This window comes from Narcine bancroftii, chromosome 7 (genome assembly GCF_036971445.1).
Source record: "Narcine bancroftii isolate sNarBan1 chromosome 7, sNarBan1.hap1, whole genome shotgun sequence".
In the NCBI taxonomy this organism is placed as follows: domain Eukaryota; kingdom Metazoa; phylum Chordata; class Chondrichthyes; order Torpediniformes; family Narcinidae; genus Narcine; species Narcine bancroftii.
The window spans coordinates 167,043,089-167,065,928 of NC_091475.1; the positions used below are offsets into that span (position 1 = coordinate 167,043,089).

Sequence of the window (22,840 nt, forward strand, 5' to 3'; positions counted from 1 at the left end):
GGGAGCGGTGGTGCAAGACAAAGTGCATGGTGGGGAAAATACAGTTAAAACACTGAAGTGGCATAATCTTTTACCAACGAGAGGTCAAAGCAACACATTAAAGTCTTAGTTATTCAAGAATAATTAAGGACATTCAGATGGAATTAGAAGCAGCATTTGGCCACAGAGCCCCTTGAGCTCGTTACACCATTTTAAAAACCTCCTGGCTGCTTCTTGCAACCAATCTACTACCAACAAAAATCTCCCATCATATTTCGATACCTCCTGACCACCCTTACATCATGATATGGGGACCAGTTTTGGTATATAAATTTATGGACAAATTAATCAGTGTAAACCTGTTCCAATCTGCTCCCTCTAACTTTACACATGGTCATTAAAAATCTCCCATTTTATGTTGGACTAACTCGGTTATGCTCCTAATAAGGAGGAGGTTTGTTTTTTTTTAGGTTTCCATGTTTTGATCTATCAATACAAACCAACAGATCTGGAGTTCCAGTGGAGAATAATAGAAATGAAGTGAAATTGATGGGTTCTGATCAGTAAATGATAGCTCACTTACCCCCACTGAATAAATTTTGATTGGCCTCCTTGGGATGGCAGTATTCTCACAGCCTTGATCTTTATGGCTGAGAATACGAGTCGTTTACGATGGGCACGTCCCTAATAGCTGTTCTCCAAGTAGCATTGATTATTATTTGACAGAGGTGTACAGACTAATGCAGGGTGGCACTTGCTTTTCATATATCATTTTGCATTTCAGTTACATGGCCATGTATGCGTACAAGCCACAAAAGGCAGATGAGCTGGAGCTGCGGAAAGGGGAGATGTATCGTGTTATTGAGAAATGCCAGGATGGATGGTTCAAAGGCACTTCACTGAGGACAGGAATGTCTGGTGTCTTTCCTGGGAATTATGTAACTCCTGTGTCCAGGTGGGTGCATCAGCAGGTGAGAGCATTATTGAGACCAGCTAAGGCCACCCCACTATATGATCTCAGTAAGTTGTAATGAGTTAGGAGGGAGAGTGGCAGAAGGAATAAACATTTTGGGGCACTCAACATTGTTATAAGCACTAGAGAGTTGTTGAACTGCTTTCTATAAACAATATACTTAAATTTTTTTTTAATTATTCTGTGCTGTCATTCAATCAGAGTGAAATATGAAAGTCTGCAGACGATGTGATTGTAGTCAAAACACAGAAATGCTGGAGGAAGCCAGCCGGTCTTGCAGTGTCCGTAGGAGATAAAGATACAGGGCCCTCCATAACGTTTGGGACAAAGACACTTTTCTTCCTTTATTTGTCCCAGTCCTCCACAGTTTTAAAATTTGTAATCAAACAATTCACATGTAATTAAAATGCACGTTCCAGATTTTATTCAAGGTTATTTGTATACATTTTGGTAGAAAGGATGGCCAGATTACAGTTTGCCAGGAAGTATTTAAAAGAGCCTGCAGATTTCTGGAAAAAGATATTGTGGACAGATGAGACCAAGATTAACTTGAATCAGAATGATAGCAAGAGCAAAGTGTGGAGGTGTAAAGGAACTGCCCACCACCTTTGCCATGGTTTGCATCTTGCAGTGTAGGCCTCTGAATTTCTTTGCATGAAGGTCTTCTGAGGTCACTAGTCATTGACATATCAATACCTGCCTCCTGAAGAGCATTTTTGATTTGTTGGACATACATTTGGGGATTTCTTTTTCATTATGATGAGAATTCTTCTGTCATCAGCAGTGGAGATCTTCCTTGGAATGCCAGTCCCTTTGGGATGACTGGGCTCACCAGTACACTCTTTCTTCATAATGATGCTCCAAACTGTTGATTTTGATAATCCTAAGGGTTGGGCAATGTCTCTTCTGTCTTATACTTGTTTTATGGCCTCATAATGGCTTTTTTGAGTTTCACTGGCACAACTCTGGTCCTCATTGTTGAAGAAAAATAGCAACTACAGACTCCAAAGCTTCGAAGCAAGTCTCTCTCTTATACCTGCACCAATGATACAAATTAACATTCCTGAGTACTCACAAGCCCCTGTGAAACCAAATGTCCCGAACATTATGGTTCCCTGAAATGGGAGATCTATGTATAAAAAGTGCTGTAATTTCTAATTTAAAACTGTTGAACACAGGGACAAAGAAAGGAAAAAAAGTATTTGTGCGAAACATTATGGACGACACTGCATATTACTGAAATTTCAGGCCTGATACATTGGTAATATATCTTTAACTTCTATGGATGCTGTGAGATTGTCTGAGTTCCTCCAGCATTTCTGTGCCTTGTCATTCAATCGGCCATGGTATGTGTTTTGTTTTAGGGCTCCCTTTGGAGCAACTCAGACGAGAAATACGATGCCTGGAGGCGCTGTCCAAACCATGAAAGGAAACTCTTCACCAGGCCACCCAGCAGTAACCTGTCTTGTGAACAATGGAGTGAGACCCATCCCTCCCATCGCCAGTCCTCCTGTTCAGCCACAGCTTCATACATCCAGTCCACAGCTCAACAACTCCTTGAGATACTCAGGGCAGCAAACTGTCAACCAAGCTCGCAACGCAATGCAAATGGGTATGTCATGCATATTATTTTTTTCTTTATTCCAAGCATAATGCACCTTTGCAATGCACTTGCCTCAATGACATACTGCTGTTTTGTTGTAATCAACTTGATTAAAAAAGTTATATTTGCTGCGAATAAGTAACTATTTGCCCAATTTATTCTTTGCCTATGCTTCTTGTGAGGTTCCTTACAATGTCCATAATTTCCTCCTCTTCATGTATACGCTAACTGCTCTTCGGTAGATTTTTGGTATTCAGATGATCTCTTCCCTACTTTAGCAAGTTCTATTCTCTTGCCATTTCCATAAAGCTACATTACCTCTGCCACAGTGAAGCCAACCCTATCATCCAAAGCATAATATGGACAAAGGCAGGGCACATCAAAAGGAATATTTTAAAACTTTGCTGTTGATTGATGTCAGCTCTATTTAACCCATTTTCATTTGCGTGGGGCTGTCACTTTAAAAGAACACATCAAGCTGCAGGCCCTGCAAGATTTGGAGATTGACTGTGGGCTAACAAGCTGGGACAGCATGTACTAATTTTCATTACTTCTGAAGAGTGAGGAAGTGTCCCTGGAACACAGGTGCAGAGAATGTGTGACCAACATATTAAAGAAATGGCACATTGTTTGATCAGGAGCTATTTTAAGGAAGCAACACGGGAGCAGCAGCTCTCTGAGGAAAATTGTGCTGAAGTGGCTTCGATGCCCAAAGGTAAGGTCACTTTTGAAGGGAAATTATTTAAACCTATCGTGACCATTGTGATGGCCATTTTGGCTGACCCACGAAAGGGTTCTGGAAGCTCTGTGAAAGCCACTTGCTTCGTTTCCCCTAGAAAAGTAAAAGGGGAGTTTTGACTACCACTCAACTGAAAGGACATTTCTCAGGGAGCAACTCAACAAGGATTTTGTGAGTTTACAACAGTCTGTCATTCTTTTCAATCTTTTTATTAATCACATTATATGTAAATAATATATGAAAATAGGAATACAAAGGGGAAAATAAATCACAATATTTCATCATATGATATAGCATATTGTATTACACCACAATTAATGAATATGTTCTTATCTCCTCAAAGTGAAATCTTTAAAAAAAACATTTTCTTATTATATAAACCTTTATCTAAAAAAAAGAAAGAAAAAAATCTGGACAGCCTATCCTAAGAATTTATTAATAAAATGTATTGTCTGGTCTTCACCACAAAGAGAAAAGAAATAAAATATAGTCTGGAGGGGAAGATAGTTATACTAAGTGTTAGGTCTGCTTTGTTCATGAATGAGTGAGTCAGACACCAGACTGAGTCGAAATCAAGGTTCTTTGTTCTTTATTACTGGATTGTAGCACTTGCAACTAACAGTGTTAGTTGGAGAAGGCGCATTCTCCCGATATCAGCAAGTGGTGTTTTTTTATACCCCAGGACACGCACTTAGTAAATTATCATACCATTACATTGTCCAATGAATTAGCTGTTGCTACCCATCTCTGTTAGTCTGCTGCACATCATTCTTGTTAGTGCAAAGCTTATCTTGAGTGTACAAGGTCACATCTGCATTCTGTTACTCCTTAGTACTGGGTGACTCCTTCTCCGGTCCCATCTCATGATGTTTTTACCTTACATAAGTCACGTGGAAGTAATTTATCAAAGGTCACCAAGTCTCTTCAAATTTAACAGAAGCTCCTAACTTTCTCTAAACTTAAAGATGACATAATTTGGGAGAGCCACTGAGTCAAAGTAGGTGGATGAGAATCTTTTCATTTAAATAAGATAGCTCTTCTAGCCACCAATGTAGAAAAGGCTACAACCCAATATGTGGAAGTGGGAACTCATCCCACTTCTGGAAGTATAATTCCAAAAAGAGCAGTCAATGGGTTAGGTTGCAAACTGATATCCAGTATAGCTGACAAAGTCTTAAAAATATCTATCAAATACCTCTCCAACATAGGACATGACCAAAACATACAAGTAAGAGAAGCCACTTCTGATTTACATTTTCTATTGTGGTGAAATGCTTCAAGAGGCTGGTCATGGCCAATATTAACACGTACCTAAGTAAAGATCTGGACACTCACTGCAATTCACCCATCATCACAGTCGCTCCACAGCAGATGCAAAATCACTGGCTCTCCACTCGGCTATAGATCACCTCAAAAAATAGCAATTCATACATACAGCTGCTCTTCATAGGCTACAGCTTGGCGTTCAATACCATTATTCCCTCAGTGTTGGTCAGGAATCTACAAACTGTTGCTCCCCTCTGCAATTGGATCCTTGACTTTCTCATTGGAAGACCACAGTCATTGGATGCTACATCTCCTCCTCACTGATCATCAACACCCCAAGGATGCATGCTTAGCCCATTATATGCCCATGACTGTGCTATCTACAAGTTTGCTGATGACACCACAGTTGTTGGCAGAATCATAAATGACAATGAGAAAGCATACAGGAGGGAGATAGATCAGCTTATTGAATGGTATATTGACAACAACATTGCACTCAACGTTAGCAAAACCAAGGAGATGATTGTGGACTTCATGAGGAAGTCGAAGGAACACGACCCAGTCCTCATCGAGGGTTCAGTAGTGGAGAGGGTCAAAAACTTCAAATTCCTGGGTGCCAACATCTCTGAGTACCTTTCCTGGAATCTCCATGTTGATGCAATCACAAAGAAGGCTTGCAAGCGGCTATACTTTGTGAGGTGTCTGAGGAGGTTCGGAATGTCACTGAAGACTCTTGTAAACTTTTACAGGTGTACCATGGAGAGCATTCTGGCAGGTTGCATCACTACCTGGTTATGGAGGTGCCAACTCTCTGGACAAGAATAAACTCCAGAGGGTTGTTAACTCGGCCTGCTGCATCAGAGGCATCAAACTTCACTCCATCAAGGACATCTACATGAGGCAGTGTCTTAAAAAAGCAGCCTCTATCCTCAAAGACCCCCACCACCCAGGCCCCTCTTCCTTCTGCTATCATCAGGGAAAAGGTACAGGAGCCTAAAGACCAACACTCAGCCGCACAAGGATAGCTTCTTGCTCGCTACCATCAGATTCCCAAATAATCAATGAACCAGAGACACTGCCTTACTTTTCGTGCACTGTTATTGATATTATTATTACTATATTTTATTTTATTTTATTTTTTTACAGTAATGTAAGATGGTTCTAATATGAATGTTTACACTATGATGCTGCAGCAAGACACTGAATTTCATGACTTGTCCATGAGACTAAATCCTGATTCTGATTCATCTATCACAAATAGGACTAACGTTGGAAAAAAATACATACTAATTTGTCTTTTGACATATGAGCCCGATGTACCACTTTAAACTGAATCAAAGACTGATGAGTGGATATTGAATAGGTATTAACCAATCCAAAAATCTTCCATAATTCCTCTGGAAGATGTAACTGAAGTTCCTCTTCCCAGGACCTTTCAATTTTTTCATTAAAATTTGATTGCAATCTTAATAACATTATAAAAATTGCCTATTAAACCCTTATGAGAAGGGTTCAAATGGAAAAAAAGGTATGAACTAAATCCAGTTGGTACAATGTTGGAAAGTTAGCAGTAAAGTATTCAGAAAATTTCTAATTTGTAAGTATCAAAATTATATTTAGTAGATAATTGTTCAAAAGACATTAAACTACCATCTATAAACAAATCAGAAAAAGAAATTATTCCTTTAACTTTCCAAAAAGAGAAGGCTTGATCAATTATAGTGTCACCCTGGTCTCTCCCACCTCATTCGCAAACACTTCTTTGCCTCAATTTAAGAATTTGCATGTCAACACTGAATTTCTGAGACGGAAATTTGAACTGATGTTCCAGAATTGAGCTTAAGCTGTAATGCTTAGGGTATTTTATGTATATATATATAGATATATACACACACACACATGCACACACACAGTTTTTTTTTATTTTTAAAATTTTTTATTTTTCACACCATAAATCACATTAGCCATGATATACACCATTTCCCTTTCACACATATACAGTGACCTTTTCTCCACCCCCCCTCCCTCCTCCCAAGCCACCCCCCCACCCCCCCCCCCTCTCATCCATTTTAGGTATACAATCTAGGTTGCATTAAGCCAGTCAGACAATGTTGTCATTCAACAAAAATACACCAGAAATTCTACTGAGTCCATTCTTTTCTTTCCTTCTCCTTCCATCAACTTAGGCAATGTTTGTCCCCGGTAGGTTTTTGCTATTGTATTTAATGTAAGGCTCCCATACTTGTTCGAATATTTCAATATTATTTCTTAACCTATATGCTATTTTTTCTAATGGAATACATTTATTCATTTAAATTTAGTAGTTTCTTCCTTTTAATTTGGTTATGTATTCCATTAATATTTAAAGTCATATAGTTCAGCGTAGCCATTTTATATTTTGTTTATCTTCTCTTTCCGTTTTTCCATCATTACCTTTCCTCCTTTTCCATTTCTGTTTTCTTATTTTCAACTCTTTATAAGACAACATTCCTACAACATCCAACATTTTCCTTATTCTCCTATTTCTATCTTCTTTATCCCCAATCTCCCCTTCCCCTCCTGAGTTGTCCTTTATCCCTTGTCGGACAACCACATCTCCCCTCTCCATTTGGATTTGCGAATCCACTCGCAAGCGTCAACTGATTTTGCAGTGACCGCTATTTCCCCCCACCCAGCCCCCCCCAGAAAAGATTTCACTTTTCATATGTCACAAAGGTCACTCTTTTAATTCCCTCCTTATTCTCTCTATTCCATTACCTTCCCTTATTAATTCTTGTCTATACTATCTATATTTTCCTCTAAGTACAGATACATTCACGTATGCACATTGTCTCTATTCACTCTTATACCTCTTTACCCACATACATATCAATCGTGATCATTTTTACTCTCATTACCCGTCTTCATCCCTCAGTCTATTTTTGTCTTTACCCACATACATATCAATCGTGATCATTTTTACTCTCATTACCCGTCTTCATCCCTCAGTCTATTTTTGTAATTGTTTTGCAAATTTTCGTGCTTCTTCTGGATCCGAGAATAGTCTGTTTTGTTGTCCTGGAATAAATATTTTCAATACCGCTGGATGCTTTAGTATAAATTTATACCCTTTCTTCCATAAAATCGCCTTTGCTGTATTGAACTCTTTTCTCTTCTTTAGGAGTTCAAAACTTATATCTGGATAAATGAAGATTTTTTGCCCTTTATACTCCAGTGGTTTGTTGCCCTCTCTTACTTTTTCCATTGTCTTCTCCAGTACCTTTTCTCTTGTAGTATATCTTAGGAATTTTACTACAATAGATCTTGGTTTTTGTTGTGGTTGTGGTTTAGAGGCCAATATTCTATGTGCCCTTTCTATTTCCATTTCTTGCTGTAGTTCTGGACACCCTAGGGTCTTAGGGATCCACTCTTTTATAAACTCCCTCATATTCTTGCCTTCTTCATCTTCCTTAAGGCCCACTATCTTTATGTTATTTCTTCTGTTATAATTTTCCATTGTATCTATTTTTTGAGCTAGTAGTTCTTGTGTCTCTTTAGTTTTTTTATTAGATTCCTCCAATTTCTTTTTTAAGTCTTCTACCTCCATTTCTGCTGCTACTGCCCGCTCTTCCATCTTGTCCATTTTCTTCCCCATTTCTGTTAAGGTCATATCTATTTTATTCATTTTCTCTTCTGTGTTGTTTATTCTTTTTCTTAAATCATTAAATTCCTGTGTTTGCCATTCTTTAAATGACTCCATGTATCCTTTAATAAGAGAAAGTACCTCCTTTATCTTGCCTTTCTTTTCTTCTTCTATTTCCCTGTACTCTTCCTTTTCCTCTTCTTCTTCCTCTGGGTTGGCCATCTGTTGTTTCTTTGTTGCCTTTTCCTTCTCTTCTTTCTTGTTTCTATTTTCTTCTGTGGTCTCTTCTTGCTGCAGGTGTTCTGCAGCTGTCGTTGCCGGCTGTGGAGATCGACTCCCCAGCTGGTCCCCCCCTCCCGTCGGTGTTTTTTTTTTCATGCGCGGTTGCGCACTTTTACTCGGCTCAGCGAGCCATTTTTGTAGTCCATTATTTACCGACCTGAGGGAGCGGGTTTCTCTCTCCGCAGCGGGCCTCTTCGAACAGGTAAAGCCTTCACCTTTTTCCTCCGTTGTCTTCTCTTCCTCTCTTCTTACCGTTGCTTTCGATTTTTCTTTTTTGTCGCCATCTTCTTTCCACCTTTATACTCACTTTTCTGTAGCTTTTATTTCTGTGCCTTTGTGTTTTCCTTTGTTTTTCCCGACTTTTCTGGAGAGGGCTGGAGTTCACTGTCCGGCCACTACTCCATCACGTGACTCCTCCCACACACACAGTTGAGGGTTAAATTAGATAAGTTAAGTAGGATGAGGTGTTATATTATTGGGAATAAATAATTAAAATATTATTTTAAATATAATGCTGTCTTGGCTAATTTCTATTACTGCTGTCTTGAGTACATAACACATGATAGTCAGTTACTTCTTTGTGCCTCAGATGTTATAACTAATCGAGTCCCAGAGGCCAGCTGACTACATGTATCTTAGTAATGTATCCTGTTTTATTTCCTGAGCATTTGAGATTTTTGGCCAACATTTTGGGGATTGATTTGTGTGACTCCACTCATTTATAATAAAGCCTACAAACTACTACTGGGTGAATAAATTGTGTGCATTTTCTGTTACATGTGTTTCTGGAGACTTTTGGCCTCTAGGCAGCACAAGGACATTTCAATTTAACACAGCTCCATGTCAAAAATTCTGGGCTTTGAGTATGCATTTTGAGAATACATAATTATTTTTATTTCTGGTGTAATGTTTCCAATATTAATTTTCCATCATTAAAAATATTATAAATTAGCGATCTGGGATTCAGAGGAAAATGTGTTTGTATTTTATCAACTGACCACAGTTAAACATGACAGGTTGTGGACTGAAGGAGAAGGTATATAATATTGGAAGGTCCGCTGCATCCATCTCTTGGACGTGATTCTCCAATCTCTCTCCAACTGCTCCCAGCTCCTGGTGATGTCACATACAGCAGAGCCTTAAAACAAACTGACTTTTTGCTCATGAAAGCAACAGTCCATTTTTTTTTACTTTGTGGTTGTTTCTTTTGCTTCCTTAAAACCTAATTATGAATTGTTGCTTTGATGTGGTTTTGTCATCTGCTGCCTAATGACAAACGTCTTCAAGGAAAGCACAATAGAGAAAACCTACCGGGGACATTCACTACCTAAATTAACGAAAGGAGAAGGAAATGAAAAAAATTGACTCAGTGGAATTTCTTGTTTATTTTTATTGAATGACAACATTGTTTGACTGGTTTAATGTATCTTAGATTTTGTACTTTAAATGGATGGGGGGGGAGGTAGGGAGGGTGGGATGGGAGGAGAGAGGGGGGGAGAAAATGACACTATATATTTGAAAAGGAAAATGTATGTATCATGATCAATGTGGTTTATGGTGTGAAAAATAAAAAAAATTTTAAAAAAAAGGAAAGCATAACCAGAGTGCAGCATTTCAGAGAACTGGTAATAGCATGGTTATTACTGTCATGTTTCAGGAGTTAAATTTAAAGCTTGAATTGTTTAATAAGAAAAATCAGTGAACAGAAGAATTTCAAAGGCCATTAATTTAATAATTTTTTTTTTGTTACTTAGGACTTGGAAAAGGCTTAGGGGGATATTATATATTAATAATTTAAATGATCAAATGTAATCTGTAGAATCCCAGGTATCTGCAGCTATTAGAAAACACCATCAGGATTGTGAATTATATTGTGTATAATTTTCTGCTTTCCTTTTTGTGTTTTAATGTGGGCATAATCATTATTTGAAAATAATCTGAGGAAATAATATCCTCAATATTTGCTGCAAATCAAGGGTCACTCGTTAACCAACACTTCTGCAATGCTTTACTTTTTTTCGCAGCCCATCCTGCTGTTCAAGCACTTGACCGTCCAACGGCAACTGTACCACCACTGAGAACACAAAGTCCTCCCACCCGAATCCCTGCCACTGTGGTGAGACCGCAACCTGTGACCTCTCCACAACATGCTCATCAAACCTCTGGAGCTCCTGGTACCAGACCAACCATTTCACTCACCTCAGCAGCTGCAGCAATTACTCCACCAAATGTTAATGCTGCCAACTTGAATGGAGATACGATGGGTGGTCCAGCAACTTGCAGCCAATCAAACTCTGCATCTGCAATACCCAAACTGGAAGAGCGGAAAAGTGAAAGGGTAAGTACTACTGTGTGACTGTTCATGGTGGGGTTTTCAAACCTTTGGACTCTGGCTATTTTTAACCTTTCATAATATATAAATACTCCGGACTGGGCCCATGGGTAAAACAGAGTTACTTGATCTGTTCAGTCACTGATACCACATTGTATCTGGCTGGTCACTTTCCTGTTCATACTCTACATAGTCCTACATACTCAAACAATCATTTTGAATATTCTTACATCTACTTCCAGTACTTTTTCTTCTTGTAGATCTTGGCGAAGCAGCTGTTTTACCCCAACCTTTGCAAAGATACACTTTACAGTACCAACACCAGTACAAATAAGTTGGTGGCTGGTTATAAAACTAGTCCGGGAAAACCGGGACACAGAGTATATGTGCTTGTTGGTAGTTCCAGAAAACAGGGACATGGAGTATATCCACTTATTGGTACGCCTGCAAAGACAGGACACCGAGTATATGCATTTGTTGGTAGTCGCAGAAAACCAGGACACAGAGTCCAAAGTATTAATTTCCTCTCTCGCAGAGGGTACTTTTCTACCTTGTATTTTGGAGATCATATATGTGTGATAATTAGTGGCTGGCAGGTTATACTGAATATTTTAAACTATATGATTGAAGTGCCACTTAATGAAGAAGACGAAGGCAGTGTAGTCAAGCAGTAATCATGGCTTTTATTAGCAGAAACTAGTGACACAATATTGAAAGACAATGGGTGCATACACAGTTATACCCAAGGGGAGTATCTTAAGTGGTAGAGATAATACATGTCTAACTAATGTTAGTAAAGCAAGACTAAGCAGAGAGAGAGAGACTGACAGCTCAACATAGATTCACTACAATGATTGACTAGATAATTCTTGGGCCTTCAACAAAGGGCCTTCACATGTTCAGTTTTATTAGTTAAATCATCCTGTGTTTTAATGACCATGTTATTTCATCTGAAAATGGTTACTCTGTTGTAATATCCCGAGCCATTGATTTCTATTTGGGTGGAGTCCTAGAATAGAATTTTGCCTCACTTTCAACTCAGCATATGGTTAAAATTTGTTTATGCTCTCAGACATAAGATGCATTCTCGGGAACTTGTCTGGCATGTTACTGGTACATTCTTTATCCACTTTAAATAATAAGCCCACTGTTGTACAGAATTTTTTAAAATTTCAATTTAGACATACCGTGCGGTAACAGGCCATTTTAGCCCATGACCCAATTACATTCAATTGACCTACAACCCCTGGGAGGAAACTGGAGCCCTTGTGGGGGGGGGGTGGGGTTGAACCCACACAGACACGGGGATGATGTACAAATTCCTGACAGACAGCACAGGATTTGAACCCCAGTCCCAGTTGCTGGCACTGTAACAGCATTGCGCTAACCACTAGGCTAACCATGCCCCCCCCCCCATGACCGCAATGTTTTTTCACCATTTCTGAACTATCTTTAGAAATACTTGTCTATAGCCAAGTATTTGGCTACTGAAAAAGTCAGCTTTCTGAACCATGTGAAACAGCATAGAATCCTGGCTGGCCTGCAGATGTCAGGATTAATACTCTTGAGAGAATGAAGGGGAAGCAGCATTCATCAGTGAGCATATTGATGGGCTGAAGAGAGTATTAAATATTTTGGGATTAGATCTATTATCAGGGATGAGGTTTCAGGTACTTGGAGGTCCACTATACAATAGGCCAAAGTTAGCATGGTTTCCTTAATGGGAAATCTTCCTGACAAGCCTGTTGGAATTCTTTGAGGAAATAACAGGAAGGACTGACAGAGTCAGTGGATGTTGTTAACTTGGATCATCAGATGGCTTTTGTCAAGGTGCCACACACCAGGCAGTTAAGCAAGATAACAGCCTGTGGTATTACAGGAAATATATTAATGCAGATAGACTGGCAGGAGGCAGAGAGTGGGGATAAAAGGAGCCTTTTTCGTTTGGCTGTCACTGATTGGTAGGAGGGTCACGTAGCATTGAGGAAGCACCAATTCTGCAGAAGGACTTAGACGGATTAGGATATTGGGCAGGGAAATGGCAGATGGAATGTGGTGCAGAGAAGTGTACTTTGATGGAAGAAATAAAGGTGTAGACAATTTTTGAAATGGGCAACAAATTTTGAAATCAGAGGTGTGGAGGGACTTGGGAGTCCTCATGCAAGTCAGGTTGCATGTAGAATCAATTGTATGGAAGGCAAATGCAATGCTAGCATTCCTTTCGAGAGCATAGAATATAAAAGCAGGGATGTAATGTTGAGGCATTATAACACATTGATCAGAGTGCTCTTAGAGTATTGTGAGCAGTTTTGGTCTCTTATCTAATGAAGGATGTATTGGCATTGGAGAAGGTCCAGAGGAGGTTTAAGAGAATGATTTGTGTACTCACTTGAGTTAAGAAGAATGAAGGGGGAATCTTATTAAAACATTTGGCATACTGAAAAGCCTGGAATAGAGTGGTGTGAAGTGGATGATTCTGATGGTGGGGCAGTCTGGAACCAGCAGGCAGAATACAAAAAAACTCCCTTTAGAATAGAAATGAGGAGGAATTTACTTTCCCAGAAGATGGTGAATCTGTGGAATTCATTGCCATGGCTCGGTATGGAGGCCAAGTTATTGGGTATATTTAAGAGTGATGTATGTAGGTTCTTGATAAGGAAGGGAATTAAGAGTTACGAGGAAAAGGCAGGAGAATAGGACAGGCTTGATGGCCTACTTCCACACCTATGTCTTATGATCTTCAGCTGCTTCTTCCAATGGCTGGGATTCAAACATTTATACTTATCAGGACCTGCTAGATTATTTGAAAACAATAAAAACAGCCAGATTGTATTGGGAGTAAGGCTCACTGCATACTTTTACAAGATCAAACTAGCAACCACAAAGAAGGCATATCACACAGGGGTAAAGATGAACAATTACTTTATTAACAAAAATTCACCTTCAAACTTTAATTCAAAATTTCCCCCCCCCACCCCTTTTATAACAATGCCCACTGGTTACAATGCAAATTTCTATAACAGTGTAAAACTAATAAATTTCCCAGCTTAAATATAACATATGTAATTAAAGTCGAGTAAGTTTTATTTTCAACCAGCCCACAAAAAAACTTAGACACAAAACACACAAGACTCACAAAACTTCGATCTCAACCAAACCAAAGATCATAAACAAAATTCAGTTTGTTTGGTAAAGTGAAGCCAAAAGATCTGTGAGAGAGAGAGAGAGCACAAAATTCGAAGTTGTCTTCTTGTGTTGCTTACAGAGAGAGGAACAACTGGCTTGGTCCGGATCCTTCTGGCTGTCTTCGGAATGTTCATCCCTTTTAAAATGACCAACATCCTAAATTGCCGCCCAGACAATGACTCTGCTTGGTGGTGGTTTGTCTTCCAAGTCCAGAAATTTCTAGATCATCTGCCCAGTCCATCTTCCACTCTTTGCAGTCCACCTTTACCTTGGCCTTGGCTCTCAAAGGCAAACTGTCACATTTTAACATAAAACCACACAACACATAGGTCAATACACAACACAGAACTCTGTAACAATACCTAGAACCGAATTGTACAGACCTTGGGAAACTGCTTGATATTCTTTAAACCAAGTACTGTAATAAATATATTGATTAAGTATATATCCAACCAATGTTCACCATATCTACTTTTAAAGGCAAATTGCATATAAAATGTGTAATAAAAATGCAGAAAAATGGAAGAACATACAAGGTTTAGAAAGCATAGGACAGGAAGGGAACATGAAAATTATTTGGAAGGTGCTCAAAAAAGGACTTGGGGGAGGTTGAATGGGGCATGAGGAGACCTTAGTAAGTAGGATTAAGGAAAACCCTAAGGAAGTGGTTCTCAACCTTTATCTTTCCATTCACATACCACTAAGTAATCCCTATGCCACTGCTGCTCTGTAATTAGTAAGGGATTGCTAAAGGTGGTATGTGAGTGGGAAGAGAAGGTTGAGAATCACTGCTCTAGATCCAATTGTCACTGAAATATTTTGCTTGAGAAAATTTGTCATTGGGCCATTTCCTTTGGAGTTATGAAAATGCGAGTGAATTAGGTACAATTAAAACATTGGTTTTCAAACTTTTTCTTTCCACCCACATACTGCCTTAAGCAATCCCTTACTATGGCATAGGGAAATACTTAAAGTGGTATGTGATGCAAAGAAAAAGGTTGAGAATCACTGGCCTAAGGCATTCTACATGTATGTGAGGAACAAAAGAATGATGAAGTTGAGGGTAGGACTGATTTGGCATAAAGGAGAAATGTGCCTGAAGGCAAAGGAGGTAGGAGAGGTTCTAAATACTTTGCTTTAGTGTTCACTAGGGAGTAGCATCTTGGTGAATGTGAGTATAGTGTAGAATAAACAAATATGCTGGATGGAGTATGCTGAGGTTGAGAAAGAGGAAATGCTGGATTTCCTTAAAAATATTCAGATAGTCAAGTCCCATGATCAGATGGTATATACATACTCATGATCATTACAGGAAACAAGGGAAGAGATTGCTGAAGCATTGACAATGATGTTTTCATCCTCCCTGGCTACAAGACTGGTACCAAAAGATTGGAGAATGGCAAATGTTGTCCCCTTGTTTAAGAAAAGTAGGAGGGAGAACCCTGGGAATTATAGACCTGAGTTTTGCGTCAGTGGAGGGAAACTATTGGAGAGGATTCTTATAGACAGAATTAACAAGCATTTAGAGAAGTATAGTCTTCTCGGGAATATTCAACAAGGCTTTGTGAGAGACTAGTCATGCCTCCCAAGCTTTATTGAATTCTTCAAGGAGTTGACAAAGGAAATTAATGAAGGTAAGGCGGTGGATGTGGTGTGTATGGATTTTAGTAAGAAATTTGACAAGGTCCTTCATGATAGACTCATTCAGAAAGTCATGAGGCATGGGATCCAAGGAACCTTGGATGCAAGCATTTAGAATTGACTTGCCTGCAGAGAGCAGAGAGTAGTGGTAGATGTAATATATTCTGTGTGGAGATCAGTGACTAAGGGCATTCCACAGTGATCTGTTCTGGGACCCTTGCTCTTTGTGATTTTTTTTCAATAACAGATGAAGAAGTGCAAGGGTGGGTCAGTAAGTTTTCAGATGATACAAAGGTTGGTGGTGTTTTGGATAGTGTAGAAGGTTATAGGAGGACCTCAGTTTCACAAAGATTAGCGTATACAGAGCTGTTGTCATACCCACACTCCTGTTCGGCTCCAAATCATGGGTCCTCTACCGACATCACCTACGGCTCCTAGAACTCTTCTACCAGCGTTGTCTCCGCTCCATCCTCAACATTCATTGGAGACGGCAGAGGCTGACAGCATCGAATCCACGCTGCTGAAGATCAAACTGCACTGGGTAGGTCACGTCTCCAGAATGGAGGACCATCGCCTTCCCAAGATCGTGTTATATGGCGAGCTCTCCACTGGCCACCGAGACAGAGGTGCACAAAAGAAGAGGTACAAGGACTGCCTAAAGAAATCTCTTGGTGCCTGCCACATTGACCACCGCCAGTGGGCTGATCTCGCCTCAAACCGTGCATCTTGGCGCCTCACAGTTCGGCGGGCAGCAACCTCCTTTGAAGAAGACTGCAGAGCCCACCTCACTGACAAAAGACAAAGGAGGAAAAACCCAACACCCAACCCCAATCAACCAATTTTCCCTTGCAACCGTTGCAACCGTGTCTGCCTGTCCTGCATCAGACTTGTCAGCCACAAACGAGCCTGCAGCTGACGTGGACATTACCCCTCCATAAATCTTCGTCCGCGAAGCCAAGCCAAAGAAAAAGAAGGTTATAGGAAGTTACAAAATGATAATAGACAAAATGAACAAAGTTGATAGGGTGGTTACAAAGGCGTATGGTGTATTGGCCTTCATTAGTTAGGGATTTGAGTTCAAGAGCCATGAGGTAATGTTACAGCTCTACAAAACTGGTTAGATCGTACTTGGAATATTAGTCTAGTTCTACTCGCCTTCTTATAGGATGTAGATGCAGAGATTTATCAGGATGTTGCCTTGATTAGAGAACATGTCATATGAAGCAAGGTTGACAGAGCTGTTGGTTTGGGGCAATGAAGGACAAGAGGTGACTTAGGTATTGAGAATGGTGATGATGCCAGAGCTGCTGTAACAGGAGTGCTGCCACTGGTGCGGACCTATGGAGAGCGGAGACACAGCCCTCCCGGAGGATGCAGCTGCCCAGTCCGACTGCCGTAAGCTCCATGCAGGCTTTAAACGGCCTATTAATGGAGCTGACGGTAGTTTTATTTGAAAATCCCACAACCGCAGGGTTTGGCCTTAGATGGCGATGCCGATGATCGGCAGCAGCCTCAAGGGGTGCAGACTCTGGGGAAGCAGAGGATTGGTGCAGGGCACCAGAAAATGGGGAGAAGACCCCCCCCCCTCATTTGTGAAGGAGAAGCAGAGGACATGACACAAGAGACAGTGACCATGGCAACGGGCTGTTGGTGACTCAAGGTGAGCAAACCGCACCAGCTGCGGGCTGCAGCGACTTTTTTTTTAAATCCTGCAACCACAGAGGGCTGTGCTCAAGGTGGCCGCACCTGTGCTGGGCAGCATACCATGAGGGGCTATAGACTCTAGGTGAGCAACGGAGAGCGCAGGGCACCAGAAACCAGGAGAACACCCCCTGTTGAGGAAGAGTATAGGATAACGAACCTACAGAAACCAGCGATGAACTCAGTGGCTGTGGAAACATTGGAAGCTAATCCACAGACACTCGGTGACTCTGAGAGCACTCTCTTTTGCTTCTCTTTCTCAGACTGTAAGAGACGCTCCAGCCCATTTCTGCCGATGTTGTATCTATCTGCCTTACGGCAGATGAAAGCAAGTTTTGTGTAATATTGTGCTGTTTTTATTACAAAAGTATACAAGATTACAAAGGTGGACAGCCAGCACCTATTTCTCAGGATGACATATCAAAAACAATATAGCAACGCTGCCAGAGCTGCTCTAATGCATTGCCACTGGTGCAGACCCAGGAGAGCGGGAGGCGGGGAAACAGGGTCCTACTGCCCGGTTAATGCTGCCAGCTCTGCACAGGCTTCAAGCAGCTTGTTAAAGGAGCTGACTTTTTTTTAAATCCTGCAACCACAGAGGGCTGTGCTCAAGGTGGCCGCACCTGTGCTGGGCAGCATACCATGAGGGGCTATAGACTCTAGGTGAGCAACGGAGAGCGCAGGGCACCAGAAACCAGGAGATCACCCCCTGTTGAGGAAGAGTATAGGATAACGAACCTAAAGAAACCAGCGTTGAACTCAGTGGCTGAAGGGCCCACACATGCTGTGGGCTGCTGGAGACCTGTGGGCAAAGGACCCACACAGGTTGCGGGCTGCTGGAACATGGGAACAAGATTCAAAAGGGTTGGTTCTGAGGTCAAGAATGGCTCCCAATGGGCTTCGGTCAGGCGCTGAAGGCATAATCGTACTGGAGGTTTGGATCTGGAGCTTGGGTGGCTGATGGTTTGAACTGGAGTCTGTGCAACTGCAGAGGTTGTGGGAGCTCTGGAGGCAAATCCACGGGCACTCGTTGTCTCTGAAGGGAATCTCTTTTGCCTCTCTTTCTCCTATTGTTTGGTGCGGGGGGCAGACAATGCTTAAGCACCTGAAGCAATCCCTTACTAATCACAGAGCACTGATGGCATAGGGAATACTTGTGAGTGGAAAGAAAAAATTGGAAAACTACTGTTCTAATCTGTTGTGGTCACACTAGGAAACTTTCTCATGGCCAGTTGATGAATGTAATATTTTTAAATTGCAGGTACTCCCTGACTTGCAACCCATGCAACTTGCATCCATCCACACATATGACTGAAAATGCGTTTTAAAAAATTAAGAAAAATATAAAATTGACATGGTTTATGCTGTATTTGACAAACTATAACAGTGATACAGGGCACGTAAGAGCCAAAATGTGTGTACTTACCTTGTTAGTCAGGGTCCGTAGGCTGGGCGGGGCCATGTTAATTTCGGAGTACATACGCTAATCTTTGATTGGCGCAGGCACAATTTGCATATTGAAGCTTGGTTGGCACATGCGTGTGAGTTCAGGGTGTGAATTCAATATCATTAGAGTGCTTAATTCTTGCGTATGCGCCCACGGAACTCCAGTACGCCCATGCCCGCACGTGCACCAACTGAAGACTCGCCCACGTGCACAGGAATCAAAATGGTCACGCCCAGCCGACAGATCCCAGGTCGCTGATGAACAAGGTAAGCACGAACATCTTGGCTCTTGTGCTACATCCCAGTTATGGTTTGTCAAATACAACATAAACCTCAATTTTTTTTTTAACAATTCCAACATGCGTACATTCTGAGACATGACCAATCCTTCAGTCCGAATTACGGTCGTTACTTGGGGAGTACCTGCACTCAATGACAAGTTAGGGATGAGATTTCATAGTTCACTCAAGTGCATCACCTACTGGTTAATAATCAGAACTGCACTAATTCAAGCAACCTTTGAACAGCAGTTTCATAAGCTTACAAAATAGAAAAATTAGTGCTGATCTTTAATGCACATAATTGCATACGAGCGATTTATCCCAAGTTAAATTGCTTAGTAATTATTTGTCAGTGAACTGGCTGTTGTTGAGAAACTGGACAGGACATCTCTCTAAAACAATTTATGTAAGTGTGTCTGACATTGTGCCAGTAATAGAGCCAATGAAGCTACAAGACATACATGCCAAATTTCTAAACATCAGCATAAATTGGAGCTTTAGATGCGACTTACAGCTGTTGAACACTTACAGTACAACAAACAGTTGAGGGTAATATACCCACATGGATTGATAGAAAATAAAGTAGAGGCTGGTACAATAGATGGTTCTGTTTGTAAGGATTATTAGAAAGAGGTGACATGGGAATCGGAAGATATAGAATCAGTGTGAGTTGAGTTAAGAAATAGCAAGAGTAAAAGCACAATGTTGACAGTTATTTTCAGACTCTAAACAGTAGCATGATGTGGGCAACAAATTACAACAGCAAATAGAAAAGACATGTCAGAAGGGCAATGTGATGGTAGTCATGGGGGATTTTAACCTGCAAGTAGATTGGGAAAACCAAGTTGGGACTGAATCACAAGAGAGGGGTTTTGTCAAAAGCCTGTAAGATGGCTTTTTAGAGCAGCTTGTTGATGAGACCATGAAGGAATCAGCTGTATGGGATTGGATGTTGTGTAATACACCAGAGTTGATTAGAGAGCTTAGAGCAAAGGAACTGTTAAGGGGCAGTGATCACAATATGAATGAGTTCAATTTGAGATTTAATGAGAAGAAAATAAAGTCAAGTGTGTCAGTACATCAGTGGAGTAAAGGGAATTACAGTGGCATGAGAGAAGAACTGGCCAAAATAGATTAGGTGTGGACCCAAGAACAGGAATAATGAAGTTTCTGTGAGAAATGAGGAAGTTGCAGTATAAATACATCCTAAAAAAGAGGAAATATTCAAATGGAAAAATGTCATACTGTGGTTGACAAGGGAAGTAAAAGCCAATGTAAAGCAAAAGAGCATAAAAGGAGGCAAACATTAGTGGAAAGTTTTTTTTAAATAAACTTCCAGAAGGCAACTAAAAACATAAGGGGGAGAAGAGGAATATGAAGGTAGGCTAGCAAATAACATTAAAGAGGGTATAAAAGGTTCAAGAGCAAAAGAGAGGTGAAGGTAGATATAGGACTACTAGAAAATGATGCTGGAGAAATAATAATGGGAGATGAGGAAAAGGTAGAGAAACTAAATCTTCACTGTGGAAGACATTAATAGTGTGCCATATGTCAAAAGGGTATCAGGAAGGGAAGTGAGAGCAGTTACAATTTCAAAGGATAAGGTGCTCAGAAAGCTGAATGGTCGAAGAGTAGATAAGCTGGACCAGATGGATTGCACCCTTGGATTCTGAAGAAGTAGCTGTAGAGATTGTGGAGGCATTGGTAATGATCTTTCGGGAATCAACAGATTCTGGCATGGTCCCAGAGGACTGGAAAATCACAAATGTCACCCCACTATTCAAGAAGGGTGCGTAGCAGCAGAAAGGAAATTGTAGACTGGGTAGCCTGTCATCAGTGGTTGGGAAGATGTTGGAATCTATTATCAAGAATGAGGTTTTGGAGCACTTGGAGGCACATGACAAGATAGGCTAAAACCAGCATGGTTTCCTTCATGGAAACTCTTGTTTGACCAACCTATTGAAATTCTTTGAAATGACAAGCAGGCTGGATAAAGTGAATGCAATGTTGAGTATTTGGATTTTCAGAATGAAAATGAGACTAAGTGTCACAAATGAGGCAACTTAACAAGAGCCCATGGTACAACAGAAAATATACTAGCATGAGTAGAGCCATTGGTTGATCTGCAGGAAGCAGAGTGGGAACACAGGGATCATATTCTGGTAGACTGCCAGTTGCTAGTGGAGTTCTACAGGCATCAGTGTTGGGGCCACTTCTTCTTGTGTTGGACATCATAACCAAGTTTGCAGATTATATGAAGGTAGATATTATTAAGGAAATGCAGAGGCAGCAGAAAGTCTTGGACAGATTAGGAGAATGGGCAGAGAAGTGGAAAATGAAATACAATGTCAGAAAGTGCACGGTCATGCACTTTGGTAGAAGGAATAAGCGGGCAGTCTATTTTTTAAAGGGAGAGAAAAATGAAAATTCTTAGATACAAAGGTACTTCTGAGTCCTCATTCAGTATATCCTGAAGGTAAACATACAGGTTGAGTCAATGGTGAAAAAGGCAAATGCAATGCTGACATTCATTTCAAGAGGAATATTAGAGCAGGGATGTGATGTTGAGACTTTACAAGATGCAGGTGAGACCATTTGGAGTACTGAGAGCAGTTTTATGCTCCTCATTTAAGAAGGGATGTCCTAATATTAGAGAGGGTTCAGAAGAGGTTCACAAGCATGATTCCAGGAATAAATATGAGGAATATTTGATGGCTCTTGGCATGTATTCGTTAGAATTTAGGAGAATGATGGAGAATCTCATAGAAATGTTTTGAATGTTGAAAGGTATGGACAGCGAAGATGTAGAAAGGATGTTTCCCATGGTGGGAGAGTCTAGGACAAGAGGGCACAACTTAAAGATTGAAGTGCACCCAGTTAGAACAGAGAAATGGAGGAATTTCTTTAGCCAGAGGGTGAGGAATTTGATGCCACAGGCATTGGGTGTATTTAAGGCAGAGATTGATAGGTTCTTTATTAGCCAAGGCATGAAAGAATATGGGGAGAATACCAGGAACTGGGGCTGAGTGGGAAAATGGATCAGCTCAAGACTAAATGGCGGGGCTGACTCAATGAGCTGAATAGCCTATTTCTGCTCCTATGTCTTATAGGCACATATAGAAGATTCAAGCATAAGGATGTAAAAAGTTATTGGTGTGATATGAGAAAGTTGTGCCAACTGACATACACCAACTACACAACAGTCTGTCGAAAGGCCTGTGCTGTTCTCTGCAAAACTGCTGGCTAAGATCATGGAGGGGTGGAAAGCAGAAAGGAAATATTTATGATGGGTGAAACTAAGTGAATTTTCAAATCCACATTATTGGCCATTGTTTCCTTGGCTTGCAATAAAATCTGATCCACGTTTATAAGATTATTAGCCACTAGAAATTACCCCAGTTTGTAGCGTGGTTGAACTAGGGGGGTGTTGAGTGGATTATGGTGTGGATAAAATGGAATTATTGTGGAATTAGTATAAATGGATACTCAATTGACACAGACTTGGTGAGTGAAAAGGCCTGTTTCCATATTGTATAACTTTATGATTCATTAAACTATCCTATATTACTCACATTTTTAAAATTTAGACTAAGAGCATGGTAACAGGCTCTTATCGCCCATGAGCCCGTGCTGTCCAAATACACCAATTACTCTGGTATGCTTTGAAAGGTGGGAAGAACCTGAAACATCCAGAGGAAACCCACGTAGTCATGGGGAGAGCATACAAACTCCTTATAGACAGTACTGGATTCAAACCTGGGTCACAGGCACTGTAATAGAGTTGCGTTT

General features: G+C 40.6%; 1 protein-coding gene across 1 annotated transcript in view; it reads left to right on the forward strand.

Moving 5' to 3' along the window:
• LOC138739337 (E3 ubiquitin-protein ligase SH3RF3-like) overlaps positions 1 to 22,840 on the forward strand; it is a 380,804-nt gene that overhangs the window by 325,242 nt on the left and 32,722 nt on the right. The window contains exons 6-8 of the mRNA XM_069891161.1: positions 764 to 934; positions 2,317 to 2,564; positions 10,489 to 10,802. Of these exons, the coding sequence (XP_069747262.1) occupies positions 764 to 934; positions 2,317 to 2,564; positions 10,489 to 10,802 (733 nt within the window). The remainder of the gene's footprint in view (positions 1 to 763; positions 935 to 2,316; positions 2,565 to 10,488; positions 10,803 to 22,840) is intronic.